General features: G+C 42.1%; 1 protein-coding gene across 5 annotated transcripts in view; it reads left to right on the top strand.

Moving 5' to 3' along the window:
* BCL11A (BAF chromatin remodeling complex subunit BCL11A) overlaps positions 1-24962 on the top strand; it is a 100195-nt gene that overhangs the window by 4394 nt on the left and 70839 nt on the right. For all 5 annotated transcript variants that reach the window (XM_038551331.1, XM_038551333.1, XM_038551334.1 and 2 more), the window contains exon 2: positions 3264-3593. In XM_038551331.1, the coding sequence (XP_038407259.1) occupies positions 3264-3593 (330 nt within the window). The remainder of the gene's footprint in view (positions 1-3263; positions 3594-24962) is intronic.

The raw sequence follows: 24962 nt of genomic DNA, 5'->3' as shown, positions 1-24962 counted from the left end.
CCCCTGCCCCGGGCCTGTCGCCCTAGCCTTCGCTTTTGTTTCTTTGCTTTTCCTCAACGCATTTCAGACTCGGTTTGCTTCCTTACCCTGTTAAGACAATCAAAAGGAAGGACTTGGAAAGCAAACTTGAAGGCATAGCTCCTTCCCCCTCCCCCTCCCCCAGCAGCCCTCGTTTCCCTCGCTTCTTCCCTACATTTCTTATAAAGCTGCTTTTTTTTTTTTTTCCTCCCCTTCTTTAAATTTATTCCTTTGCAACTGCAGAGAGGAAGGAGAGCTCAGTCAGCCGCTGGGGCATTGAGACGTTCCAGTCTGTGTTGCTGTTTCAACGCAGAAGCATTTTATTTTCTATTTCTTTCAATCCTTGTGGAGAATTCGCGGCTAATTATTATGATTATTTGCCCACTCCCTTCCACTTCAGTCCTGGACTCCCCGCTTTGTAGCGGGAGGTTTAGGCCGGAGCTTAGAAACGGTGGTATTGTGGGGGCGAAGGAGGATGGAGTTGAATTGAGGGAGGGGGTAAAATGGCTGAGGTTAGGAATGTTTTTAGGGAAAGAGGAATTTGCATTAAAATACAGAGAAATTATCAGATGCCCAGAAAGGAAATGTTGATTACCACTGAGAAAAGATGTCAATGCAAATCAGTAGACTACACCAAGAGAATTGTATTTTCATATTTTCTTTGTGCCCCACTTCGTCTCATTTTTAATAGTATAGCAGCAATAATAAGAACACGTTTTGGTATTTCTCTGAACATTACTGGCCAAATGTTTTGCAAGAAGCCCGATGTTAGACGTATTTCATACATTAGGATATAATTCTTGTTAATTAGCAATAATTTACGTTAAGAGCATAGAAAATGTTGAGGTTACAGGTTTTATATCTGTACATTTGATCATCTTGTTATTTTCAAGAACTTTGCCTCCTATAAAATTAATTAGGTGAAATGTGGAGGTGTAATCAGCAACCTCTGAATTACCACTTCATTTCCTGGTTTTGATTGTAAATCAGTTCAGTCACTACATTTAGAAGACTTTAACCAAGTCTGTTTGCACCGCATTACCTTTAACTATTTGATACCTAGGAGAATGTTTCCTTTTGCTCCTAAATAATATTTCCACTTTCAGAAATATGTCAGGCCTTGGGGATAAAACAAAAAAACAAAAAAACAAAAAAACAAATCTTAACGGTGGAGTTTAAAAAATAGGTTTTTTTCCAAAGGTTCTCCGTAATACTAACTTCAATAAAACAAAATATTATCTCTGAGTCTTTCTTTAATCTGTAAACCTCAGAACTTGTAGTTAATGCTGAACAGCAACCAAAAAAAGCCATTATTTGTCAATGTGTACTTAAAAATCCTTAATTCAAATAGCAGGGATCTTGGAGATGACTTCCCTATTCGGTTCCTCACTTGGCCAAAATGAAAGCAAATGTAGGAGAAAATTGACATAGAGGCATAATGCAAAAGCACTTCCGTTTATCTCCTTTTATTTGAAAAGCATGCATGTGTATTCTGTATTTATCTTTTGGTGGGTATGTTGGGCAAAGAAACACAAGTGCTTACCTTGCTGTCTTTATTAGTGGGAATATAACCTTCATATTCCTGTGGTGACCTTATGTTAAATTAGGAGGAGTACCAGAGGCTAGAAATTATGACATGTCCTACTTGAGCACAGGTGCAGCTAGGCAGGGCTCTCTCAATATTATTTCACCCAGCACATCTGGGAGTTACTCCAGATCTTCCCCCTCAATATTCAGCCTGGGTAGGGTTGAAATAAATTTAACCTGAGTTCACTGGATTTTTGCACTTTATCAAAATCGGTTCCAATATTCTACACTCAAATTAAAATCTATTTTTTGATTCTCTGTGGCTTTAAGTTCATTAAATGTGAAATTGGCAGCTTGCTAAAGAAGGTCAGACTGATTAACTGTTTAAGACTTGTACATTTTCTGCTTCAGTTTTATTAACTGGCAGCATCCTGGATGTGTTTTGTATTTTGTGATTTTTTTGGGGGGCGGGGGGATAGAATCAGACTTCGGTTTCAGGAGGAGAGACTTACCAACTCTCTTTTCCCCTTTGGAAGGTTAAAAAATGATAGAAGCTGTTCAAATGAGATGCTGGAGTATTTTGGTGCAAAGTTAAAAAAAAAAAAAGGAAACAGGAATGAAAGACATATCTACCTTGTTATACCATCCGCTGGTGATTATGTGTGTAGAAATAGTCCCATAATGAAGCGTTTTGGAGCTCATTCAGAAAATTAGTCAACTTTGACAACATTAGGCGAAGTATTTCAAGTCTGAAGAAAGGACTTCTCAGCCTTGTTCTGAAATGTGGCGTTTGCTTGACCATTCTGATTTTTATGTGATGGAGGCCACCAAGTGCAAACATGTTTAGAATATTTTAGGCATTCCTTTCTTCAGAATGAAAAAATGACTAATTGGCTTATTTTCTTAAGTACTCGAAAGTATCCCATTTAGCTAATGTGTCTGAGAAGAATTGCCAGTGAATTTGGTATTTCTTTGATTTTGTGGCACTGCTGAGAGTGAGATCAGAAAGGTTTTTGGCAGTATGAATTATGCTGCGTTATGATTATTATTTAGATCCGTTTCACAGGTGAATGCAGTCGTTTTCTTATTATGGCGGTGTAAATGTGGCACATTTTCTGTGTGATATAGTAGCTTTCTAATTTATGAAGCCATGTCTCTGTATACTTAGGAGTATATACATTCACACACAAAGGATGTGTGTGTTTATTCACCTCTCTTTTTGTTCTTTGACACAATATACAACTTCGTCTAGAGGAAGAAAAGAAATAAATTTGGTTTCAATCCATGTTTTTACCAGTTTCGGGGGGGGGGTTAGTTATTATTGAAGCTTTCTTTATGTTCCCTGCTTTAACTATTTATTTATTTAACAGTCAACATTGTTTCTAAACTCGCAAACCAGACACAGTTTACAGTGTGCCTGTGTGTGTGTATATGTGTGTGTGTGTGTGTGTGTGTGTGTGTTTTCTCAGGAGTTAGGCAAGTCAGATAGTTTTCTTTAAATATATGATGATTTGCCTCATTGATAAATTTGCTTTCTTGTTGATAACCTCCACATCCTTATGCGTTTTAGGTGCGCCTGTTTTCTGGATATTATATGAAGGAGACTAGAAACACTTTATATGTTATGGTGGGATGGGATGGGGTTGAGAATGTATTTCCCCCTTTTCTCTCTCTTCTCTGGCGCTCTAATAATTGTGCTTTTGTTTCTCCAACCACAGCCGAACCTCTTGAAGCCATTCTTACAGATGATGAACCAGACCACGGCCCTTTGGGAGCTCCAGAAGGGGACCATGACCTCCTCACGTGTGGGCAGTGCCAGATGAACTTCCCATTGGGGGACATTCTTATTTTTATCGAGCACAAACGGAAACAATGCAATGGCAGCCTCTGCTTAGAAAAAGCTGTGGATAAGCCACCTTCCCCTTCACCAATCGAGATGAAAAAAGCATCCAATCCCGTGGAGGTTGGCATCCAGGTCACGCCAGAGGATGACGATTGTTTATCAACGTCATCTAGAGGAATTTGCCCCAAACAGGAACACATAGCAGGTAAATGAGAAGCAAGGAGAAAAGCTGTTTGCATGTTTTCTTTTCATTTTCAGAGGTGCTGTAGCCAAGCACTAAGGAGTGGTGAAGTGCTTTCTGTATTTCTCCATGTGACTGTCCACGACAGCCCTGTAATGTTAAAATAATCATTCCTATTGCTTACGTCCAGAACACAAAAAAATAAATATTTTCCACTTCACTGAGTCAGATGTAGGTGGTACACACACCTGATACCCTCTCTCTGGATCTCCTGATGCTGAATCTCTTTCCCTTTTTCTCTCCCCTTCTCATTTTTAAGTGTTGAACCATACTATACCTGGCCCAGTTTCCACTGTCCCTTTCCAGCCATGGTGACAAGTCAGAGGCAGAAGTGGCCATATAGGCATTTGCTAGTTTGGCCGATGACCTCTTTGTGTCAGAACACCTGGTCAGACCTCCCTAGGGGTACAGTTAGTTCTCAAGGCTTCCACGAAGTGGGGTGGGCTGGCAGGGCGTTGGGGAGTGGGTAGAAAGAGTTAACTGAGCTTCAGGGCTAGCCTTGGATCCATATTGGCTGTCAGCCCGTATGGGGCTGTAATTAAACACAGCCCCGTGGTGGGATGACACCGTGACCTTGACTTTAAGATGCCATTTTCGACTGGCCAGGCCAGAGTAGAGAGGGCAGTTGCTGAAGCGCACAGACATGCTTACTCGAAAAGTTTAAGGGCATGTTGGAAATTTCAAAAGGTTGGTTTGACAGGAACGGCTGCTCCCTGCAGCCTGCCTCCTCAGCTAAATGATAAATGCTTCTCTGTGCTCTCTCTTGTCTCTGATGTGGTTTTGACAGATGTATCTTGATTTTGTTTGTGGTTTACACAACCACATGTCACCCTTACAAATGTCCAGTCCAGACTTCCACTGTTTCTGCTATAACACAATGCAAAAATTCTCTTGGAAAAATACATACACATATTCAACAGCTCTCCTTCCTTTGGCTAATTTCAGCAGAGAGGTAGCTAGGTGTGTGGGTTTCTCACGGGGGAAAAGGAATTCACGGCTAACAGAGGGACTTAAATCCCTACTCTAAGTGGCAAACAGCAACCCTATATAGTGACCCTTAAAACATTTTTTTGGGTGAAACAGCAGTGATTGAACAGACAAGCCAAAGTGAATGCAGAGTCAAAGATGCCAAGCCTGTTGATGGATCCCTTTCTTCTATTTCCCCCTGCCCCCTCCCCTAAAAGGCAGAAGGTTTGTTCAGTTTTAAGAAAGATAGTGCATATAATCAATTGATTCACTGAAACTTGTCTTTCTGACCTAGTTTGACCACAAAGTTGAACTGTAGTAGGTCAGTGGTCCAGAGGGGATTAAATGTCGTATTATTTCTCCTTTCCCCCTCTGGAATTTGATCATTAAAATCAAACGTGACATTTTCTTTCTTTCTTTCTTTCTTTCTTTCTTTCTTTCTTTCTTTCTTTCTTTCTTTCTTTCTTTCTTCTTTCTTTCTCTCTCTCTCGCTCTCTCTCTCTCTCTCTTTCTTCTTTTTGAATTCTTCCTGCATTAATACTCAGATACTTTTCCTTTAGTCAAATGAGAAATATTTTTCTAGAATGCACCACATTTAGCTTATGTGACATGTAGGTTAAGATTTTATCTCCCCCCCCCCCCCACCGCTTCCCCCTACCCCCAGTAGGATATGGCAATGACCATTTCCATGTGCTGTCTTGTGACTGGAAGGAAAACGTAAGGCATGATTAATGAAGCAAGAGCAAGCGGAAGGGGATTTGTCGTCTTCGGAGATCCAAAGCCTTTCTAAATCACCAAATATGGAGTAACACTTGCGTGATGTAACATCGTATTTACATATCGAGCTGCTCGTTTAAAAGACAAAACACAGTGTCTGTCAAGCAGGAATTAAAACCACACTTCTTACCGAGGTCCCAAATAGGTTATTCACTCTCAGATTAACCAGCTCCAAAATTCTGTGCTTCTGTACTTAGAAGAGGAATCTAAAAGCTGGGGGTGGGGGGTTGGGGGGGTGGGGGAGGCACTATAGTGAAAGCTTTTTACTGTGATGGTTGTGAATCTCCATAAGGAAAGAAAAGATATTTTCCTTAACTTCTGGTTGTCATAAAGGTGGTTTTTTTTTTCCTTAGGACCTTGTACAATAGCAGAGCCTAGGGAAGCACCCCGCCCTGCCCAAAACCAAAAACAAAGAAAGGAAAAAGAAAGGAAAGCAAATTTAAAATATGTTTTAGAGTGCTAGTACTAAATAATTTCTCTGAGATGAAAAACAATGTAGGATGCCTAAGATATTCAATGGGTGCAGTAGTGCTGCAACCCAGGTGAGGTAAACTTTTCATGCAGAAAAAATTACAAAGCCTTGATTCCTTTCATTGTATTTAGTCACCTGTTCCCACCCTGGAATTGGCGGGACATAAATAGCGTGGTCACATCTCAAAGCGAGATGTCAGTAACTGGAATCACGACTTCTCATAATTCACAGTAATGAATTAAGAGTTTCCTATGGTGAAATTAACATTCTAGCATTGCACATAAATTAAGATGCCCTGGCCTTCAGGTGCCTCTGAAGGGAAGTTCTGGAAGACGGCTGTGCACTACTAGCCCATTTCTCTCAGGCACGTCTTCACGATTCCAAGTCTGCTTTTCTTTTTATGGTGAGGAAGGAAACAATAAGGGTAATCATTCAGGAGATATTTGAATTGTGTCACAGAAAGGAAGGAGAAGCGATGCTCCATATTAGGAGAGAGATCTATTGATGAATCTCTAGAAGAATATGTTTGGCAACCACATAAAAGGTAGTCATTTAAGTGCGCTGTGTAGGAAAGGTTTTATTAAAGTGATGTAAGTTGGATTTGAGCTCACTGTGTGCTCTGTGCCATTTTATAGGCAGGAAGCAGGAATAAAACAGTGACAGATTTTCCTGAGATAAATAAAGCTTAGAATTTGGGGCTTTCAGATAGGAGAATAAGGTAGAGTTCTTTAAATCCTTAGTAAAGTGATAATGCATTTTGACGGCACATAGGCCTCTCCAAGAGGAGTGTTTTTTAGAAAGGATGATTTTTACCTGGCAAAGAGAGGAGTCTGTGCTCCAGCACTTCACCCATGTACGTGTGCTAACTGCACACATCTACATTAATCAGGTTGCTTTTTCATTTTATTCAAATGTTCAAAATGTTGTGTGGCTGTGATCCATTGAGACGGTTGAAATAGTATTAATTTAACTGGAAACAAGCAGGTTATATTGTGTGGAGCCCAGTTCATGTATTTGTGTGTCAGATATTCACCAGGAGGTATTAGCAGCCTGTGACTGGCAGTCAGAGCTTTTAATAGGGGTGTTGTTTTATTTTCTAGTCTCATATTTTATGATGGGGGAAATATTCATCAAAGACTAGTGAATGTGAAACTGCTGTTCACTTATAGAAAAGGCCAAAAATACTATCCCACAGTGTCAGATTTGAGGTTTTGGCTTATTATACACAGAAAGCGTCAAATTAGGATTGGGCTGTCATGAAGTTCACTTTTTAAGAGAATGGGAAAAAAATATGACCAGTGCTATAAAATGTAGTAAAATCTGCTACTATTGATAAACATTGGGATTTTGTTTCTCCTTAAAATCCTGAATAGAGGCCTTTATATCAGGATATGTAAAAATTGTTTGCTTAGGCAATAATATACCTTATCACTAGATAAAAATATGCAGGACAGTTACTCTAATGGAGGGAGAAATACTCATTCAAAACAGAAATACATCAGCATGTTACTTAAAGGTAAATCAAGTATGACATACTTATGCTTTTCAGAATTCAGAAAATCAACTTGCCTTTTTCTTTTGTACCCATACCAGTTCTTTTGCAAGCTCAGACTGAATTTGGGATGTATTTGTCTACTTCATGGCGTAATTGTAAATGAGACTATAAATTATAGTATCCTAGTATGACTACTTATTTTTAATTTCTCTTTGTGTGATTCTGAATAAAAACCACTGACTTCTGAAGTGAATTTTTAGCATGGCAGCTAAAACAGAAAACAACAAACCAAAAACCCCCCAATATACTGGTGAACATTTTACTTACCTTCCGAGTCCAGAGAATAGAGAATATGGTTTCTTTATATATATCTAGGATTTTCATTGGGAGCCTGTGTTTGTGAGGCCACTACCCAAGGACTCATGTTCCTGAGTCTGGGAGTCCCATATACAAGCTGTATTTGTAAATACGACCGAGAAAGGTTGTGAACTGGCAGCTTGGATGTTTTGTCAAAGTACAATGTCAGAGAAACTCTCTCTAAGACAAATTGTAAATAGAACTGTCACAGTGATTGCATGATTGAGCCACAGAAGTGTCTTACAATTGTTGGCATTGTCAGAGGACTTTTGAAAGCTTAATTAAACACAGTGGCCCGCATGGCTGTTAAATTTACTTCGGAAGGCCAAAAAGGAAAAAAAAAAAAATCTAAAATGTGGAAGATCCCAAAGATCCCAAAGTTCTTCAGACGTTACCCTTTCCTTGACACAGAAAAGAGGCATTGTGCATTTTCCTAGTTGTCTTTTATAAATAATAGTTTTGAGAATAGGGCCACGTGATATGAAGATCATCCTGTGTGTGATGTAGAGATTGTGTTAGTTTTTCTGTCTCCTGCTGTTACAGACAGTTAATGTAAAAATGGCCTTTTATTGGAAACACAAATATGTATTCACTTCAAGAACAGGAGCAGAGGGGGAAAGTTTCCCTCCCCATTCTCTGTGTTCATTCTGTGAAAGCTTAAAAAAACAGTGCTGTGATTTCTTAAATCACCCCATTCCCTGTGTTGCAAGTTGTGCCTTTTACTTTAAAGGGTCTGAAATCTGTTTTGCACACCTTTCTCCTAGTGAATGTGGCATTTAATTGTGGAGCTGCCCATGGGCTGGAAAATGCAACTGGGTGTAGAAACGTGCAGGCAATGTCAGGACAGCGAACCTTAAGCTCACGGAAGAGGAGAGTTGGATGCATATTAATGGCACATTTTCGAGTCCTGGAAAATCATTAATTTCACACCGCAGCCTCAATGTAGTTTGGCTAATGTGGGAGGACTAAATTGGAGTATATAACAAACGTGCGAGTCCTAGGGAAGCATTTTTCAGAATTTCGTGATTTCTTAAGTGAAAGTATTTAATAAAGGAGAATAGATGAATGGTGGCTGTGCACACCAGTCAGTAAGAAAGGAAGAAAAGTTTGGCTTTCCTTTGGGGTAAAACACGAAATTGAACCAAAGTAGCACAGCTAGGGAGATGCACCGAGACTGCAGCATTCAGTGTTAATTTAATGTACTTTGGTTGGTCTGTTCACACCCTTTACTGCACAAAGGAATCATTTGACAAAATTTACCCCAAGCCCAAGTCTGTTTTTACATACCGTAGTACCAGCTTTGTGCAGTAAAAAGCACTTAGCATCAAACTGGACCCAGCCTGGCACCTTGCCACTTTTTTAGCAACAGATTTAATCACCAAGGATCTTTAGTACCTTTCTGCTTGTTCAGATTTCATTTGGGTCATGGTTATGTCAGCAGTGTTGTTATTACAAGGATTAAAAAAGAAAAAGATTTTAACTTGGTGCCCATTTTTAACATTGTCTCAAATCAAGCAGGTTTTTGTTTTATGTGTCAATTTGGAGGACATTAATAAAGTTCATAAATATGTTCAGACTATATAATTTAATGGCTAATAACCAGTACTTTTTTATTTTGTAAGACAAATAGAAAATTGGCCATTGTATCCCTCCCTCCTCTGTTCTTTCCTCCTACCCAGGTAAATAAGCATCCTTAAACTGCTTCTCCCCTTTACTTCCAGGGTATAGAGGCTCTGGCCAATATCAGTAAATTTACCTTTGTAATTTGCCATGTAGTTTTTACAACAATGACCTAATTAATTTGAGCACGAACCATATTATTGCTACTAGAGTCATTTTCTGTCACAAACTTAATTTCCAGGAAATGTAACCTGACGAATAAGAATGCTTTAGCTCTCCACATGTGCTCCTAGAGACCAAAGGCAGATTTAAAATAATAATAATAATAATAAAAAAAATGCCAGCATTATTAAAGCCAGTATGCTTGATGCCAAACTCAATTTGAAGCCAGTAAACATCAGACTGTATTTCTAATCAGTTTTAGAATGTAACGTATTCCATATTGGGTTCACTGGAATCCGTCTCCCTGCTTTTTACTGGCCAGCTGCACTCCCTATGCATTTTTAAAACATTTCAGCAAAGGCTTTTGCTGTTCTTAGCAGGGTTAGTAACTTGGGGTCTATTTCTAAGCTCATTCGTCATTCTGCGATGGCATTGAGTTAGGTTGGCAAGGGAAGGATTTGAAGCATGGGGGGTGGTGAGGTCACTTCTGACCCCAGCAGGGAATAGGTGAGCTTCATTTGCCTTTACAATAGGCGCACAGTTACTGCACCTTGGAGGAGCTCTCAGGTACCGCTCAGATGGGCGCATGTAAATGCCCTGTCAGATGCGGAGCCGGAATATTAATGCCTCTTCCACCACCGCACCATAATAAAGCTGTACACAGCAAGCTTAATATGCAGCTAGTCTGGGGAATTGTGTAAACTTAGATAGCCCAGTGTGAAAGACAGCAATGTAAAAATGCTCGATATGCTACAGTTTCCATTCTCGTTCTCCTTTGATCTATTGCAAAATGAAAACATCATCCTTTCCTCCTCTTGGAGTTGTCTCCCCGACGCTGCCACCTCCCAATCCACCACCAGAATTTTTTGCATGTGTGGTATGGAGAAATGCGACATAATTTGTTTCATATGGTTAATTACAGGCGTTTGAATATTTAAAATTTTAAATAGCCGCAGTTCCAGCTTTTCCTGTTAAAAGTATGTGATTTGAACAAAGGGAATACAGTGTAAATATTTGTGGTGATTTGCAACACCCCTCTTTCCCCATTAAACACACACGCGCGCGCACACACACACACACATATACGCGCGCGCGCACACACACAGGCACTCGGTTTAGATCTAGTGCTGACTTAAAAGACTTCTGTACCTTCATGTATACTTTTTTTTTTTTTTAACCAACTCTCTACTGGAACTCCATTAAAAACATTTTGCCATTATTTTTGAGTCCACCGTTGCTTGAGATTTTAAAGAGGATCTTCATAATGTGTTCATTTAACAGAATCAACAGCTGTCAGAACCAGTTGTGGTAAATCCACAAAACGTACAAAAGAAAATACACACGTTTCCTGAAACAAAACACTTGGAAAAATAAGCTGCCAAGAACTGGCAAATGAGAAGTTTGCAGACAGGGAACCGGAGTGTTTCATCTCTTGGTTCACCCTGGAGACTGATGTGAGCGGATCTGATGCAATGCCCCTGGAAGGTTTACCTGGCCAGGTGGCTGCTCGGAGGCAACGCGCCCTGCACGCAGGCTGGACTGGGCTGCAACTTGCTCCTTCTTCTGCCTTCTATTGCCGTTTTTCTTTTTGATCTCTCCAGACAGATAAAATACCAAGTTCGTAGAGTGCTAAACAACAAATTATATCCACTAAAGGTGAGATGATCAGATTTAAACTTCCTGTGAAAGAGGTGAGAAGGCGCCCAGCACACCCTTTTCCAGATAGGGTTGGCAGCGTGTTACGCAGAATTGAATTGGCCCCGCCAGGGAATTCCCAGGGGGACCCCGAAGCAGGCATGTTGATGAAGGGGATACCTGGGGACCTTTGGTCACTCACAATGAGTTTCTGTTTGTATCTTCACTCCTGTTGGCATTGGCGATGAACAATTACACCTACAATTTGATCTTAGGTTTAGATACAGGTGAGTCCCCTGATTAAAAACTCCCATTAAAATGAAGAATGGAATTATTGTGAAGCCTGCGAAGGTGCTTTCAAAAAGAACACAGGTGCTGTTGTGTCCCCCGCCCTCTGGTTTCGGTTTTCTTTTTGAATTTTCTAAAAAGCACAAGGAGGCCTCATGCTAAGCATCAAGGCATTTAAATTCATATTCATCAGTTGTTCATTTTCTTGATATGTAATGATGCATAAAAAAAGCTGCAAAAAAACCCCACATCTGTTAATTTTTAGAGAAATAAGGTGTAGCTTGGATTCTTACCTTAGTTGGAGCACAAGGCCCTACATGCCATGTTTGATCTTTTACGTTTTAAATATGGAGTTTCTCTTTGGGCCAAAAAAAAAAAAAAAGAAAGAAAAGAAAAAGAAATCAAACCCCACCAAAACAAAACTCTGAAGCATTTCCCTTTACTGACTCAGGGGATACCATGATTTCATGATTTATTTACATTTAGGGGGCAGCTCACAATGAACCATTTACTGCTCCTTTTAGCCCCCTCCTCCTCCACAAGTCTTCGAGTTCACAGTTAAAACAATACATTAACCAATGTTAAATTTTAAATCTCATGAGTTTCTCTCTCCTACTCCATCCTATCCTAAGCTTAACACACACACACACACACACACACACACACACCAAAACACAACTATTCTTTTACATTTAAAAGTGAACATTGGCTACTGAAGGATGATTTAAAGGCTGCGAAAATTTTTAATAATAAATCGTAACCTTCTCATGTTATGTTTTTGTTATGTTAAGGGGAAAAAATCAATAAGGAAAAATTTAATTCTGATAAAGATACTCTTGGATCTTTGAAAACAACTGCTGTCCTTTTAACTAAAACATTTGAGCAGCTTCAAAGACTATGTATTTCTTCTGATCTTGGAGCTGTGTGACTGGTAGCAAGAAAGAAAAAAAAATCTTATTCTACATACAAGTGGATTGCTTAACAAGTCTGCACAGACACGTACTTGTTTGTACAATAGAGATAAAAATTCCTGTATAAAAATAATTCAGCTGCTGACAGCAGGCATTGTTGTTGGACCTGTCTTTTGTGCTTGTCCCAGCTCTGGGCCCCTTCTCCCCCCTATCTGCTTGGGACAGCTTGCTGCCTGCAGACTCCTGACCAGAAGTTAATTGCTATATATTAAATATATAGGTATTGTACGTAAAGAGGAACATCTCAAGCCTTCCTGTATGCCTTCCACCCTCCCTTCTGATGTGATTGCGGCACTGCCAGCAAGAGGGTGGCAGGCAAACGCTCTAATAGGGAAAATGACTTGAAGGCAGTTAGGGGAAATTTGGCCTTCAGGTCCCATTTGCTCTGTAGTGTAGCATCAGTTTCTAAACTTTTGTTTTTAATCTAATTCTGATTTACTCTGTCACATCCCATATCAACCCTCATTGAACTCTACTCATGTAGAGTAACATTAGTGTCAAACGGAATTGGTCAGGACTGTGGACCTGTGGCTCATACAGATGGTTGCGAATGGGAGTTACATGCAGCTCTGCATCCGATTCTTTCTGATAAATGTTAAAATGCGCCACATTTCTGAGCAGGGCCCACGGATAGGAGAGCGTAGGAATCAGGGATGGTACCTGGGGTCCCCCACCCACCCACCCCGCATCTCTCTTCTCTTTCCCACTTCCTCGGTATACCTGCATTTCAGGTAGGAAGATCCATTCTAGGCAAACGCCTGAGGTTGGGGGGTGGCTGTGGGGCAGCAGCGGCAGAGAAGTTACTGGAATATTTTGGGTGGGGGTTCAACACAATCACCAAAGCAGAGAAAGTCTTTTGGGTCCAGAAGCAGAGCACCAAGCACAGGCACGTGGTCCTTTCAGAGCTGTGATTCTCAGTCTGCCTTGTAGGCTGGCCGAGAGAGGACTGAGCGTGTGCTTTCAGCTGGGTTGGGTGTATCGGATGGGGGAAGAGGAGGCATTCACAGGGAATTCTATCACTAGAATTTCTTAAATATCATGAGGTTAGTAAGGTGTGAGTTAGCACTCAAGGTGTGAGATAGATACTTCTCCATACTTGTCATTGGGAAGCCTGAAAATTCAAATTCCCACAATGTAATGACTGGGGGTTGGGGTGGGGGGAGTGGTGGACACCACAACTTTCTGAATGTCAGCCAGTGTCTGCATGACCTGTTCCTCTTGAATTAAATGCTGCCACTGCAGAAGGGGGGGGGTGCTCAGGAAAATAAAAGCCCAACGACAGGATTTTCACCCCTCAGAAGTAAACCAGATCTCGCTCCTCTGCCTTGTATCCTCTCCTTTCTTGTTCTTTTCCTTTTGGAAGCAGAAACTTCTAAAACGAATGCCACTCCAAGGCGATGAAAAAGCTGTTTTTATACCCCAGTGGATGTTTACACAGGAGACTCAACTTGAGGGGAAAAAGGCTTTTTGGGAGGGTGGTGGGACTCGTGTTAATCTGTTTTGTTGGAGGCCTGTGCAGTATATTGCCTATGAGCAACTCTGGGCTGTTTTTGATAAATTACCATGTTTAGAGATAGGTTTGGCTCTTAAGGGCTTAGTTTTATGAACAAAGTCCGTAACGATGTTTGCAGCCTCTGTTTGTGTCTTAGCCCCTTTGGCTTCACTAGAAGCTCAATGTTTAGTTTAAGCTCAGTCTGGAAGATATAACAATTTTGCATTAAAAAAATGAGGAAATCATAGGAAGAAAAACCCTTTGCTTTTTGGATGAATCTTACTGATAATTTGCTAAAGCTCATTTGAATTTTAAGCACTTCTTTAATCTTCAAAGGCTAAATTGCTTTATGAATATGCATGGTGTGGGCAGACTTCAGTTCATTACCTAGTTGTAAATTCTAATGACCATTAGGTCCTTCCAGTAATTGCGAATTGTTTTGCATTTTTGATTGGCCTATTAACATGTACATTCGGTGCACATCAGGCTGGCCTGTCAGCCTGCTGAAGGAGAAAAAAAAGGTGAAAATTGTTTATAGCACCAAGATTCTTAGATTTTCAATCTTGCAAAATTGATGATGTAAAAAAATTAAAGCAGTGTTTTTTCTTCTCAAGATTGAAAGTTCACCAAGAGATTTGACATATTTAATTTACATGATGACTTTGCACTCCTTCATTAATGCAATTTGCATATGAAGCTGTTGTTAATCACTTTTGATCATGTTTTGTGTATTAGCTGCCTCAGTGGCTCTCCTCCTCGGATGCCCCAGTAGAAAGGAGCAAAATGAGGCATCTTCTTGCCAAGTTTCCTTTAGTGAATTGAGGAATTAGAAGTCTAACCTTGAGTAATTACATATGTTTTATCCGTTTTCTTTTAACGTTAAGTACAGTTTGTGGAAGTGTTGGCTGGAAGTCGTTCTCATTTGGGGAGAAGACTGTAAAATTTAAGTGTATGATTGAGGCACATCCAGATCTGTGCAGAAATACGTACTGCCCGACCCTGTTCCCCCACGAAAGTTGTCGGGCAGTTTCATTGTTAAGCAGTTTGATGTCAGAGGGACTTGAATTTTCCAGCTTATTAAGACATCAGGCTTCTCCTCTGGAAGGGGGGAGGCTACAAAATACAGACAGAGCTTTGCAACAATGCTTTGGGTTTCTTCCTTGACTATGTGGCTAGCACCTGCACGGCTTGGGCTTGGGCTTGGCTGACTTATTTACCTTGGAGTTCAAGTAAGTCTTCCGGTGGCCTAGTCCAGTTTCTGCTCTCAGCTGCTCTGTCTGTGTCCTCCCCTGGTCACGAAAGTAAATCATGGTCCCTGGGCTCTGGGTTGCCTCCTTCAAGGTACACAAGTGCCCTGGTTGTGAAAACAAGGTGCTAACTAACGGTTTCCAATTTTTGAGAGCCTGTGATTTTGGTATTTGCCCTTGCTTGTTGAATAGCCTGTGCTGTATTATTGATGCTCATCTTTGGTCTATGAGTTTATCACTGGTTCACAAGCAGAATCAGAACACGGAAACTGATATTCTGATTAAAAGGAATGTTTAATGAAAGAAAATAAATTGTGATGGAAAATGAACAGTGTGTAAGAGACAGAACTACAATTTTAACCTCCGAGGGACCCTAGCACTGCCCTACCGTGACTTCCATCCATACCATGCTAAAAGCATGCTTCAGTTCAAAGTTGTTAATATTCAGCTGGGAAACAGTATCCAGAACACAAATAAATTATTAAGTGCATGAACTTTTTAGGCAGTAAGATGAACTGATGGGGTCCATCTGTGAGATCCAGGGGCTTTTTATTTGTGTGTGTCGAGCGATTTTGCCCTCTCCGACTTCACAGCCTTTGGTCTCCGGCCAACTGCATGCATAATTGATTCCACACGCACTATCATTTTCTTGATGTAATTGCTTTACTAAGATATGATGAAATCTAATGGATAATTTGCTATTTGAAAATGGGCAAAAAAATGTTCATACTTTTTACTGGGGGGAGGGCAGGGGAGAAGGGGGGTGTTCAGATGACCTGCTACTTAAGAAAACACAACACAAATGAAACAGGCGAAAACTAACTCCATGCACTCACTCTGCTTCAATCACGTTGCTTGTGGGTAAGAAGGTCTTTGTGACATATGGAAGCCAGTGTGTAAATCTCTCTCTTTCCATCCTATCCCCCTCCTTCATTCCTCCTTTCTCTGTCTCTCCCCCAAACTTTACAAGAAAGGGATCCTAACAAGGTAAAAAGTAAACAATGTAGTCATCACAAGCCTTATTATTCAGTCTATCCAGGAGTTTTGCCATGTCGGTTTATTTAACTTCCAGAAATGTAAACACTGACACAGCCCTAGAAGCAGCCAGAAAGATTACAGTATTAGAGTTAAAAACCGCGAGCGCGGAGTAGCAGTGCTTTATACTCAGCTATAATAACACTTTACATTGAAACATAATGGTAAGTCAAAACCGACTGGAAACTTCTGCTTATATGGAGTACAAATTTCATTCTAATAGATTGGCATAATCTAGTGTACCCAGAGTGCATTGTTATATAATGGAGAAACTGCATAAATGTCAAGTACACAAATAATTCTACAGGAAGTAAATGAAAAGTATCAGAATTTCTTAAATCACCATTAAATTTTGTTGGTGGGACAATCTCATTAGGTCCCTCAAAATCATGTGTGGCTTTGCATAAGGCTTTTAAAAATGTATTTTGGGGGGGAATTTACGGACGTTGAAACATTGTTTTAATCCAAACCAGTTCATGCTTTAAATGTACCTTAAAAAAATTGTACTGTTTTTCAAAGTACTTAAAGGGAGTAGAGGGGTAGAAAACATATAAAGTGAATCCATCTCACTGTGGCAAACTGTTTTTCAAGTAAAGTCATAATAATGAACAACACATGATCTGAAATTTGATCAGCAAACATGTACTTATGCCAAGGAATTTCCTTTCTTTCTTTTTTTCCTCTTCTTTCTTTCTCTTTCTTTCTTTCTTTCTTCTTTCTTTTTTCTTTCTCTTTCTCTCTCCCTCTTTCTCTCTTTCTTTTATTCTTTCTTAATTTCCTTCCTTCCTTCCTTCCTTCCTTCCTTCCTTCCTTCCTTCCTTCCCTCCTTCTTCCTCCATACACATACCAAGGTTCTGTAAATCAGTTAAGTAGGGGGAGATCAAATTATAATATACAGAATGGCACAGCCAAGTTATCTTTTGGAAGAAACCTTAAATTCACCACCAGTAACAACAACAACAACCACAAAAAAAACCTTTTTACAAAACTGGAAATGACAGTTTTAAAAAGAAAAAAAAAAAAAACCCCACCCCACCTTCTGATGCTCAAAACTTCAAACTATTAATAGACCACCAGTGAGATAGACTGTCTTTGTGCCTTGAAATGCAAAATGAGGGAAATAATTAGCAGAGGAACAAAATTCTCAAAATTTGAAGAACTTCTGTGATTACTGGGGGTACAGTGAAAAGAAAATGCAAATTTTTTCCTGATCTTAATTAGATTCGATTGTGCGGTGGGTGTGTTGGATTTGGGGGGGAGAGGCGGGGGGCAGGGAGTGGGGGAGCCGGGGGTGGGGGGTGCGGCAGGGCTGTGTGATGTGGAGACAGGTTAACAGGGGCCTGGTGGTGTGGCGGGAGGAAGGTGGCTCCTGGCGCTCGAGGAGTAAATGGTGCTGTTGGGGTGAGACTCCTGAGCCCTTCTTTTAGCTGGGCTCATTTCCCTCGGGTCTAGGAGATTCATTGGAGGGGAGGGGTGGGCACTGAAATAAGAGCCAGGCTGCCTTAGCAAGGGGAAGCTGCCTGTGGGTTACTTTCCCAGACCACATGGGAAAGCTGTGTGAGGCGTTATGGGCTCCGCCTTGTGCTCTGTGGCCATCACTCAGCCTCCCAAGGATGGGGGGGGGGGTCTGCACAGAACCTCTAACACCAGAGCACGGCCTCCCTGCCCCCCTCCAAATGCACTCTCTGGAGTTCACTGGTGGTGGTTGGCCAGAGTCCCGCCAAAGTATGTGCAGCAAGTTTCACTGGCTGGATTTCCCCTTGCGTGAAATAATAAAAGCCTTGGCCAAGGCTTATGAATCTATTTTTGTTTCATTAATATTATTTATTATGTATTTTATTAATATTTTTAGGAGGGACTGTGCTCTCATTTGACCATTTGTAGTTATAATTAATACATTCCGTACTGGTTGTAAAAAGTGTATTTGCATTTAATTGCAAGTCAGGCTGAATTAATGGATATGATTTAAAACAAAACTCACTTAAAATAATCTTGCAGGGAGCAAAAGAAGGGACCGTCCTTGCATTCAATTTATTTTCTGGGTGTCTGTGTGGCGAGAGGGTTGAAAGGATTATGTGGGTCTAACGGGAACTGGGTATGCGTCCGAGGGACTGGGGGGGGCCACACAGGGGAAGGAGGAGAACCCAGGCAGGAGGAGGGGCCACCAGGAGCTCCCATCCTTTCTTTAATTTCTGAGGTTACCAGGAGGGGCTTAAGCAAAGTGGTCAAGTCCATCTGCTCCGGAGAAGGTGGTAAAGAAAAGAGGTTAGTGGCAAGAGGGAAGAAGCACAAAGGGAAAATTGTACATTGGGAGCATTGCTCTCGCGGCCGCGGTGTAGCCAGACTGGTTTAGCAGACAGAATGATAGATTGTTTTGTCAAGGGTCCCAGGGTGTGCCCTGAACTTGAAGCACTTTGTTTATCTTGAATAGAAAGGGAAAAGCACAGACATAATCGATGTCTAGTTTTTAGGAGCTCGAAAGAGGTAGGAGAAGAGAGAGGAGTCGGAGGTGGGGGAGGTGCAGGCCTTGGTTGTGGCTGTCCATTAACAGATGAACTTGGCCGAGGGCCAAGCTTTAGATGAGAGCATGTCAGGGCCCCAGTGCAGCCAAGCCTTTTCAGTGTTTTTGTTTTTTTTCGCTTTTCTTCCTCTTTCTTTCTTTCTTTCTTTCTTTCTTTCTTTCTTTCTTTCTTTCTTTCTTTCTTTCTTTCCTTCTTTCTCTCTTTCCTTCTTTCTTTCTTTCTTTCTTAAAAAAAAAAATACCTGCTGACTGTACATCAAATGCTCCCAGGTCTTTGGCTAAAGGCAAGAAAAAAAAAAAGAGAGAGAGAGACACACACACACACACAGCTCAATTTTTTTCCCCTCTGAACCAGTTGAGGCCAGTCTTTTGGCTACACACACAGGTTCTATCATCTTTCCTGGCTTGCCATTGGGGAAAAAAAAAAAAAAAGAGTTGTGATAATGCCAGTAACCCGAGGGCCCGGGATGGGAAGGGTTTGGGGGTGCTCGGGAGACCAGCGCGTGTGAGCGCGTGTGCAGCGGCGGCCTCGTGTGCAGCCGGGGCGGGGCGTGTGGGTCTGCGTGCAGGTAGGAAATCGGTGAGCACGAATTTAATTTTTTTTTTTTTTTTTTTTTTTAATGGCTGAAGTTCAACTCCTTGTTGGGAAAGACCTGCGAACTAGGCTGCTGCTGGCTGGGAAGGATGGGAGCAAGCGAGGCCCAGCAAAGGCCAGGGGTGGGGGGAAAGCGCCCCCGTGGGAGGCTCAGCATTTCCCGTGCAGGGCTGATGGCAAACCCATGTGTCCGGGCTTGTTTGATTCTCAATTATCTTATCTTCTTTGGTCTGTTTCTGTGTTTTTTAGTTTATTATGACATTATGCATTCACTTATGAGTGTTGGCAAGCAAGAGTCATCAGCCCAATAACTTCCTGACATTTTTTAGCTCTTTTAATGTGCAGTCTTTGCCCTCCTGCCACAAGTGGCGAGGTAATTGAATTTCTCTGTTACTTACTGGCGGGAGGCATGTTCTGGTTCCCACCAGAGGAGCTGCTGGCGCTAAAGCTGGGTTCACAGCATTCTACCTAGGGGACACTGGGCCTCCACGTGGTTTGGGGGCCCGTCCGAAATGCAGTTCACACAATAAAGGATGTTTTTTTCCCCCATCATAGACTTGAAAAGGCACCATTGTGAGCAGCCATAAAAAATAGGATAAAATCATGTTTACTTCCCCAGGCTGAAGTCAAGCCTCAGCGGGAAGGTGGACTTTTTCTCCTACTTATCTAGTAGCAAATAGAAACTGAGAAAATTTGGAGGCCCCTGGGCTCATCCCACAGATAACCCAAAACACTCGGCCAAGCCCTTAGATGCTGTTTTCACTCCCTCCCACCTGTGTGCCTTTGTAACCTGCCTCCTGCCTTGTAACACGGGGAAGTGGGGCTGAAAGAGGGGAAAGGAAATAAGCCCTTCAAAATATGTTTATCTCCTTTCATTTCCTTTTCTCCCCCTTTTTCAGCCTCTGAGATAAAATGGTGAGGAAGTGCTGCCATTTCTAGTTGTGTGAGCTTGGGGAGATTTCTTCATCTCTCTGAATTTCCATTTCTTCCTCTAACATGGGGGGAGTTGCAGGACCCCTCCCCATGGGGGGCATCATTAGCATTGCGTGAAAACCCCTGCTTGCCTGGTACATGGTAAGCACTAGAGAAAAGCCAGTTATTGTTATGATTCTGACTCCTGGCTTAGCACTCTCCTCTCCTATCAGAACTGGGGTCTCAACATAGTTCCTCACAGTGTGGGAGTAGGAGGTGGGAATGAGAGGTGAGCAGGGTAGGGAGGCTTCTAATGGGCTCAGAGCCTCCTGCCTCAGAGTGGGTTCCTGCTGGAGCCTGTGGGAAAGGGGCCATTGGGTGGGAACAGTTGAGGAGCCCTTGCAGATCTGGTGAGGTGGGGTGATTGGAGGGGCTCCTCCCCATTAGCAGCTCCCTCAGTGGTTGGTGATGCAGCACAAGCCTGTAGGGAGAGAGGCCAGCAGAAGTTATGCCTGGGTGTGTGGCATGGTCACTGTGGGTTCAGATTCCTGCTTCACCACTGACTGGTCTGGAGAGTTTGGGCAAAGTGTTTAACCTCTGCGCGATGCCGACAACCCAAAGCACCTCCCTTATAGAGTGGACGCAAGGAGTAAGTGAGAGAAAGCACAGAAGTTACCTGCCACGCAGGACACACCCTGAGAGTTGCCTTTGCTCTACTGTGTATCTGATGCATTGTCTCTCCATCCCACAGCAGCCTCAGAAAGGAGGTTCTATTAGCTCCATTTGGTAGAGGAGGAAATCGGGGTTCACCAAAGGTTAAAAGAGCTTCCCCGAGGGTTCACCATTATTAGGGGTTTAATCCTTTGGCTTCCAGCCACTATCCTCTGTCACCTCCTGAAAGTGTTTGCAGCTTTCTGCAGTGGCGTTGGGCACCCGTTGGGTGGGAAGCTCTGGTGCTGGATGGCTGGCCCTCCTGTGGGTTCTGTGGTCAAGTTTTTTAGTCTTCTGGGAAAGAGAAGAATGTTCTCATCCAGTTCCTGGGCGGCTGTCCTGGGCATATTGGCGGAGCCTTGGAGCTGTTGGAAAGAGTTGCAATGTGAGGAATTCTGCTTTGCAAGTAGTCCCTTCTCCATCTGTCCAGAGTAAGGCAGGAATGGGGTGAGGGTCCCTGGAAGAGCAGGAAGGAGGTTTCACTATTTGTGTGTGACTTGGTTAGGAGATAGCAGTAGGCTGACCAAGAAACCAAGCTAGGGCTTGGAAGGGCTGGTGAGCCCTGGCTTTCAGCATTCCTGTTCAGTTGTCTCTCTGGCACTCACTTCACTGACCACGCCTTTAAAGGAGGGGGGAATTAGAATTATACTCTGAGCAAGAGAGTGTGTGCGTGTGCGTGTGCATGCATATGTGTGTATAGGGAATACTGGAGGGGTAATAATCTGCTTCTAGGAGGTTTTCATTATTGGCTGAACAAGTGCTGTGGTAAGGCAAGTCCGGAAAGCACGCTAAGAGACCTGAGAAAATTTTTGAATGGAAACTAGAGTCAACAACTCCATATGATCCACATGTGGCTTTCCCCGAGGCAAGTTTTCAAGTGCATGGTGGCCTCCCCTAGTCACTCTGCAGGCTGCTCTGACACCATTAATATTTGCTGAAGCAAGACCTGAGGTTCACTACGGAGGGATTACATAATGTATTCCAAAACCAAATGTCAGGGTTTTCCTTCTATTACCCATCCTTCTGAATTGGCTGGGCCACCGTTGGCCGCCATTTATGTCACTTCATCGTCCACTGGGCAGTTAGGAGGTGCAGAGGTTCTGTGGGGGACCTGAAGAGTTGGCTTCAGCAGTGACAAGGGTTGCCTGGGAGTTCTCCTTACTCAGTACGCTCTTCTATTTGACCCAAGGGAGATCGTTCAGATCAGATCCACCACCAAGGGGTTGTCATGGGCATGGATCCGGGAGGTCTCCTGAGTTGGGGGTGGGGATGGAGGTGGCTGCTGAGAATACATGTGGGTAGAGAACTCCAAGCCTTACCCTTCACTTTTCATGCAGCCCTGGGACTGGATCCTTGGCCTCCTTTCCCCTTGCCTCTTCCTCCAGTTCGCCACGTTGTCTCTACCTGCCCCCAGTTCAGGACTGTAGCAGTATTTCCCCCCATCACCCCGGGAGAGAAGCTCTGAATTTTATTCCTAGACTGAAAAGCAGAAATGAGAAATGATAAAAGGAATACCATTGCTTCAGAGGCCCTCTTTTCCCCCTCTGGTCTTCTCCCCATTCTCTTGAAAATCAGGCCAGCTCTCCAATGGTGGCCTTTTGTTTCTTTTTCTTTTTTGGCTCTGCCTTCATTAAGGTAAGCAGGAATTTAATGTCCCAAGAGGCAGGCCGGTGACCCTTCAGGCCAAGTGCCTGGATGTGGCCACGCTATAATAAATATTGAATGGTGAGAGCAATGGAAATTTAACAAAGCCATAACTGAGGAGACCGCAGAGGGGCAGCGGACTGGTTAAGAGGCTGTTGGATGAGCTGGGTAGTATTTCTACTTCAGCCTGATTGAAATGTCGACTAAAAATCAATGCTGTTGACTAGTGATAATTTACAACGTTCCCAGTGCTAAGTAGTTCCCCGCTTAAGAATGCGTTGGCTGGGCAGAGATTAGTGCAGGGAGTTGTGTGTGTCACAATGAATCAGACGCATTATAGGTCAGCCCTTTATTTGTTTCATCATGACTTTTACACAGTTGTCATGTAATTTATGGCTGCTTTCACGTTGTCAAACATTTTCATTGCATCTTCTTCTTTAACACACTCCTGACACAGACGCGCTGTCTTGGAAGGCTTGGTATTATTTCATAATCCGAGAGGAGGCCTATAAACCATCAAATTACACTATCTTCGGGCTAATCTAAATGCGCTGCAGATTAAAATCAGAGCTCATTTGTCCCTGATGCAAATTATTAAGTTCTAATTATAAATATCCATTTAATTACCCCATACATTTTTATTTTGTGGACCCTTTTGAGCACTGCTGTCTGCGACGGGGGGGAGATGCATAGGAGACAATCTGCAGTAATTAATGTACACTTCCCAAATGTAAAGGATAAACATATGCTGCTTTGTTTGTCTTATTTATTGATTGATTAGATGTATAGAGACTTTGGCATCGGCACAATCCAAAGTTGAAATCTTTTTAAAAATGAAAACTATTTAAAAATCTTTTGGGGAACAAAAAGCAAAATAGAGCCAATCCAGAGCTTTCTGCTAGAATACATTATCCTAAAATACGGGCATTTCACCAGATTCTGAATTTGAGTCCATCTAGATCTTGCAGAAGTTAAGGGTGAGAGAAACTCTACCTGTTTTGTACCTAGAATATGAAATCATCAGTATAGAAAAAAACCTAATGTTTAAAAAAAAAAAAAAAACAAGTCCTCCTTATTTCCAGCCCTGTTGCCATTTTCGGCTAGGAGATAACGTTATCAGCCTGTAATAGGAAGACAATCCACTTGAGAGAATTATGATAAACTATTTTTGATTGCCAAACAATAAAGTAAAACAAAAAGAGAAAATAAAAAGTTGTAAAGGCCCGGGACGCCTGGGTGGCTCAGCGGTTGAGTATCTTGCTTTCGGCTCAGGTCGCGATCCCAGGGTTCTGGGATCAAGTCCCATGTCAGGCTCCCTGCGAGGAGCCTGCTTCTCCCTCTGCCTGTGTCTCTGCCTCTCTCTGTGTCTCTCGTCAATAAATAAATAAAATCTTAAAAAAAAAAAATCTGTAAAGGCCCAATAAAACTAGACGCTTCCTCCTCCACGAAGGCAGTGGAAAAATGATCAAAACGGGTTGGGGGCGGGGTAGGGATTGAGGTCTTTTGGGGTTTTCTAGAACCCCAAATTTTGAGTTTTAATGAGAGCAGGAAGACCCTGGTCTGGGAACCGGTATGCTGGGGTTCTAACTCTGAGCAGTGAGACTCTGGGTTCCCTTCACCCTTCATGGGGTTCCCTGCATTTTAGTTTCCTTGTCTGTAGAATGGGTAGTTGGGAGCTGGGGAGTCTCTAAGCCCCTGTCCTGTCCTAGCATACTCTGAACACCGTAAGCAGATTCCCTGCCTCCTCTCCTTTCTGCTCTTTTTGGAATCTAGTTGCTGAATGAGGCTTGCCTGCAGAGAAAGCAGAATATTTTCTTTATTTGCCTGGAAGGTAGGAGCCATGGTGGAGATTAAGGCTTGGGCTCATGATCCCTCCACGGAAAGCTTACGAGCAACTTTCAAATTGCTGGAAGCAAAATTGAAGCATGGTATAATGGAATGGTGATAATTCACAGAAGTTTCCAGCCTTACAAGATTTCTCCGTCTTTTAATTGTTGCAAGCTGTTTTTTTTTTTTTTTTTTTTTTTTTTTTTTAATATAAACTCTAAAGAGTGTAATGTGTATTTTCTCCAAGCTTGCTTTTTTGGGCAACTGTAGCTATGTCAAAATAGAAATACGTTTGACAAAGAAATCAGTTGAATTTAAACAACCAGGTATTTTAAATTCAATTAACTGACTGAATTCAGTGATATTTTCCTTCTTCCTCCCCCAAAAGCTGGTTTCTCTGTATGGACATAGCCTACATATGCTGAGTTCTTGGAGTTACAAATTCTTGCTTGTTAAAGGCATCCGATGCAACATGTTTAGAAGAACTCTCCCTCTGTTAGTGTTGAAGACAGCATAAATTGAGGGAAAATGTTCTTTTTTTATTCATCATGTAGGTAAAAGCATATGGCCTGTTCTGGGACATGTGATCTTTGCAATCCATTTTCT

This window comes from Canis lupus, chromosome 10 (genome assembly GCF_011100685.1).
Source record: "Canis lupus familiaris isolate Mischka breed German Shepherd chromosome 10, alternate assembly UU_Cfam_GSD_1.0, whole genome shotgun sequence".
NCBI classification, from domain to species: Eukaryota; Metazoa; Chordata; class Mammalia; order Carnivora; family Canidae; genus Canis; species Canis lupus.
Note: the sequence above shows the minus strand (reverse complement) of the source record. Positions and strands in the feature narration are given on the sequence as shown.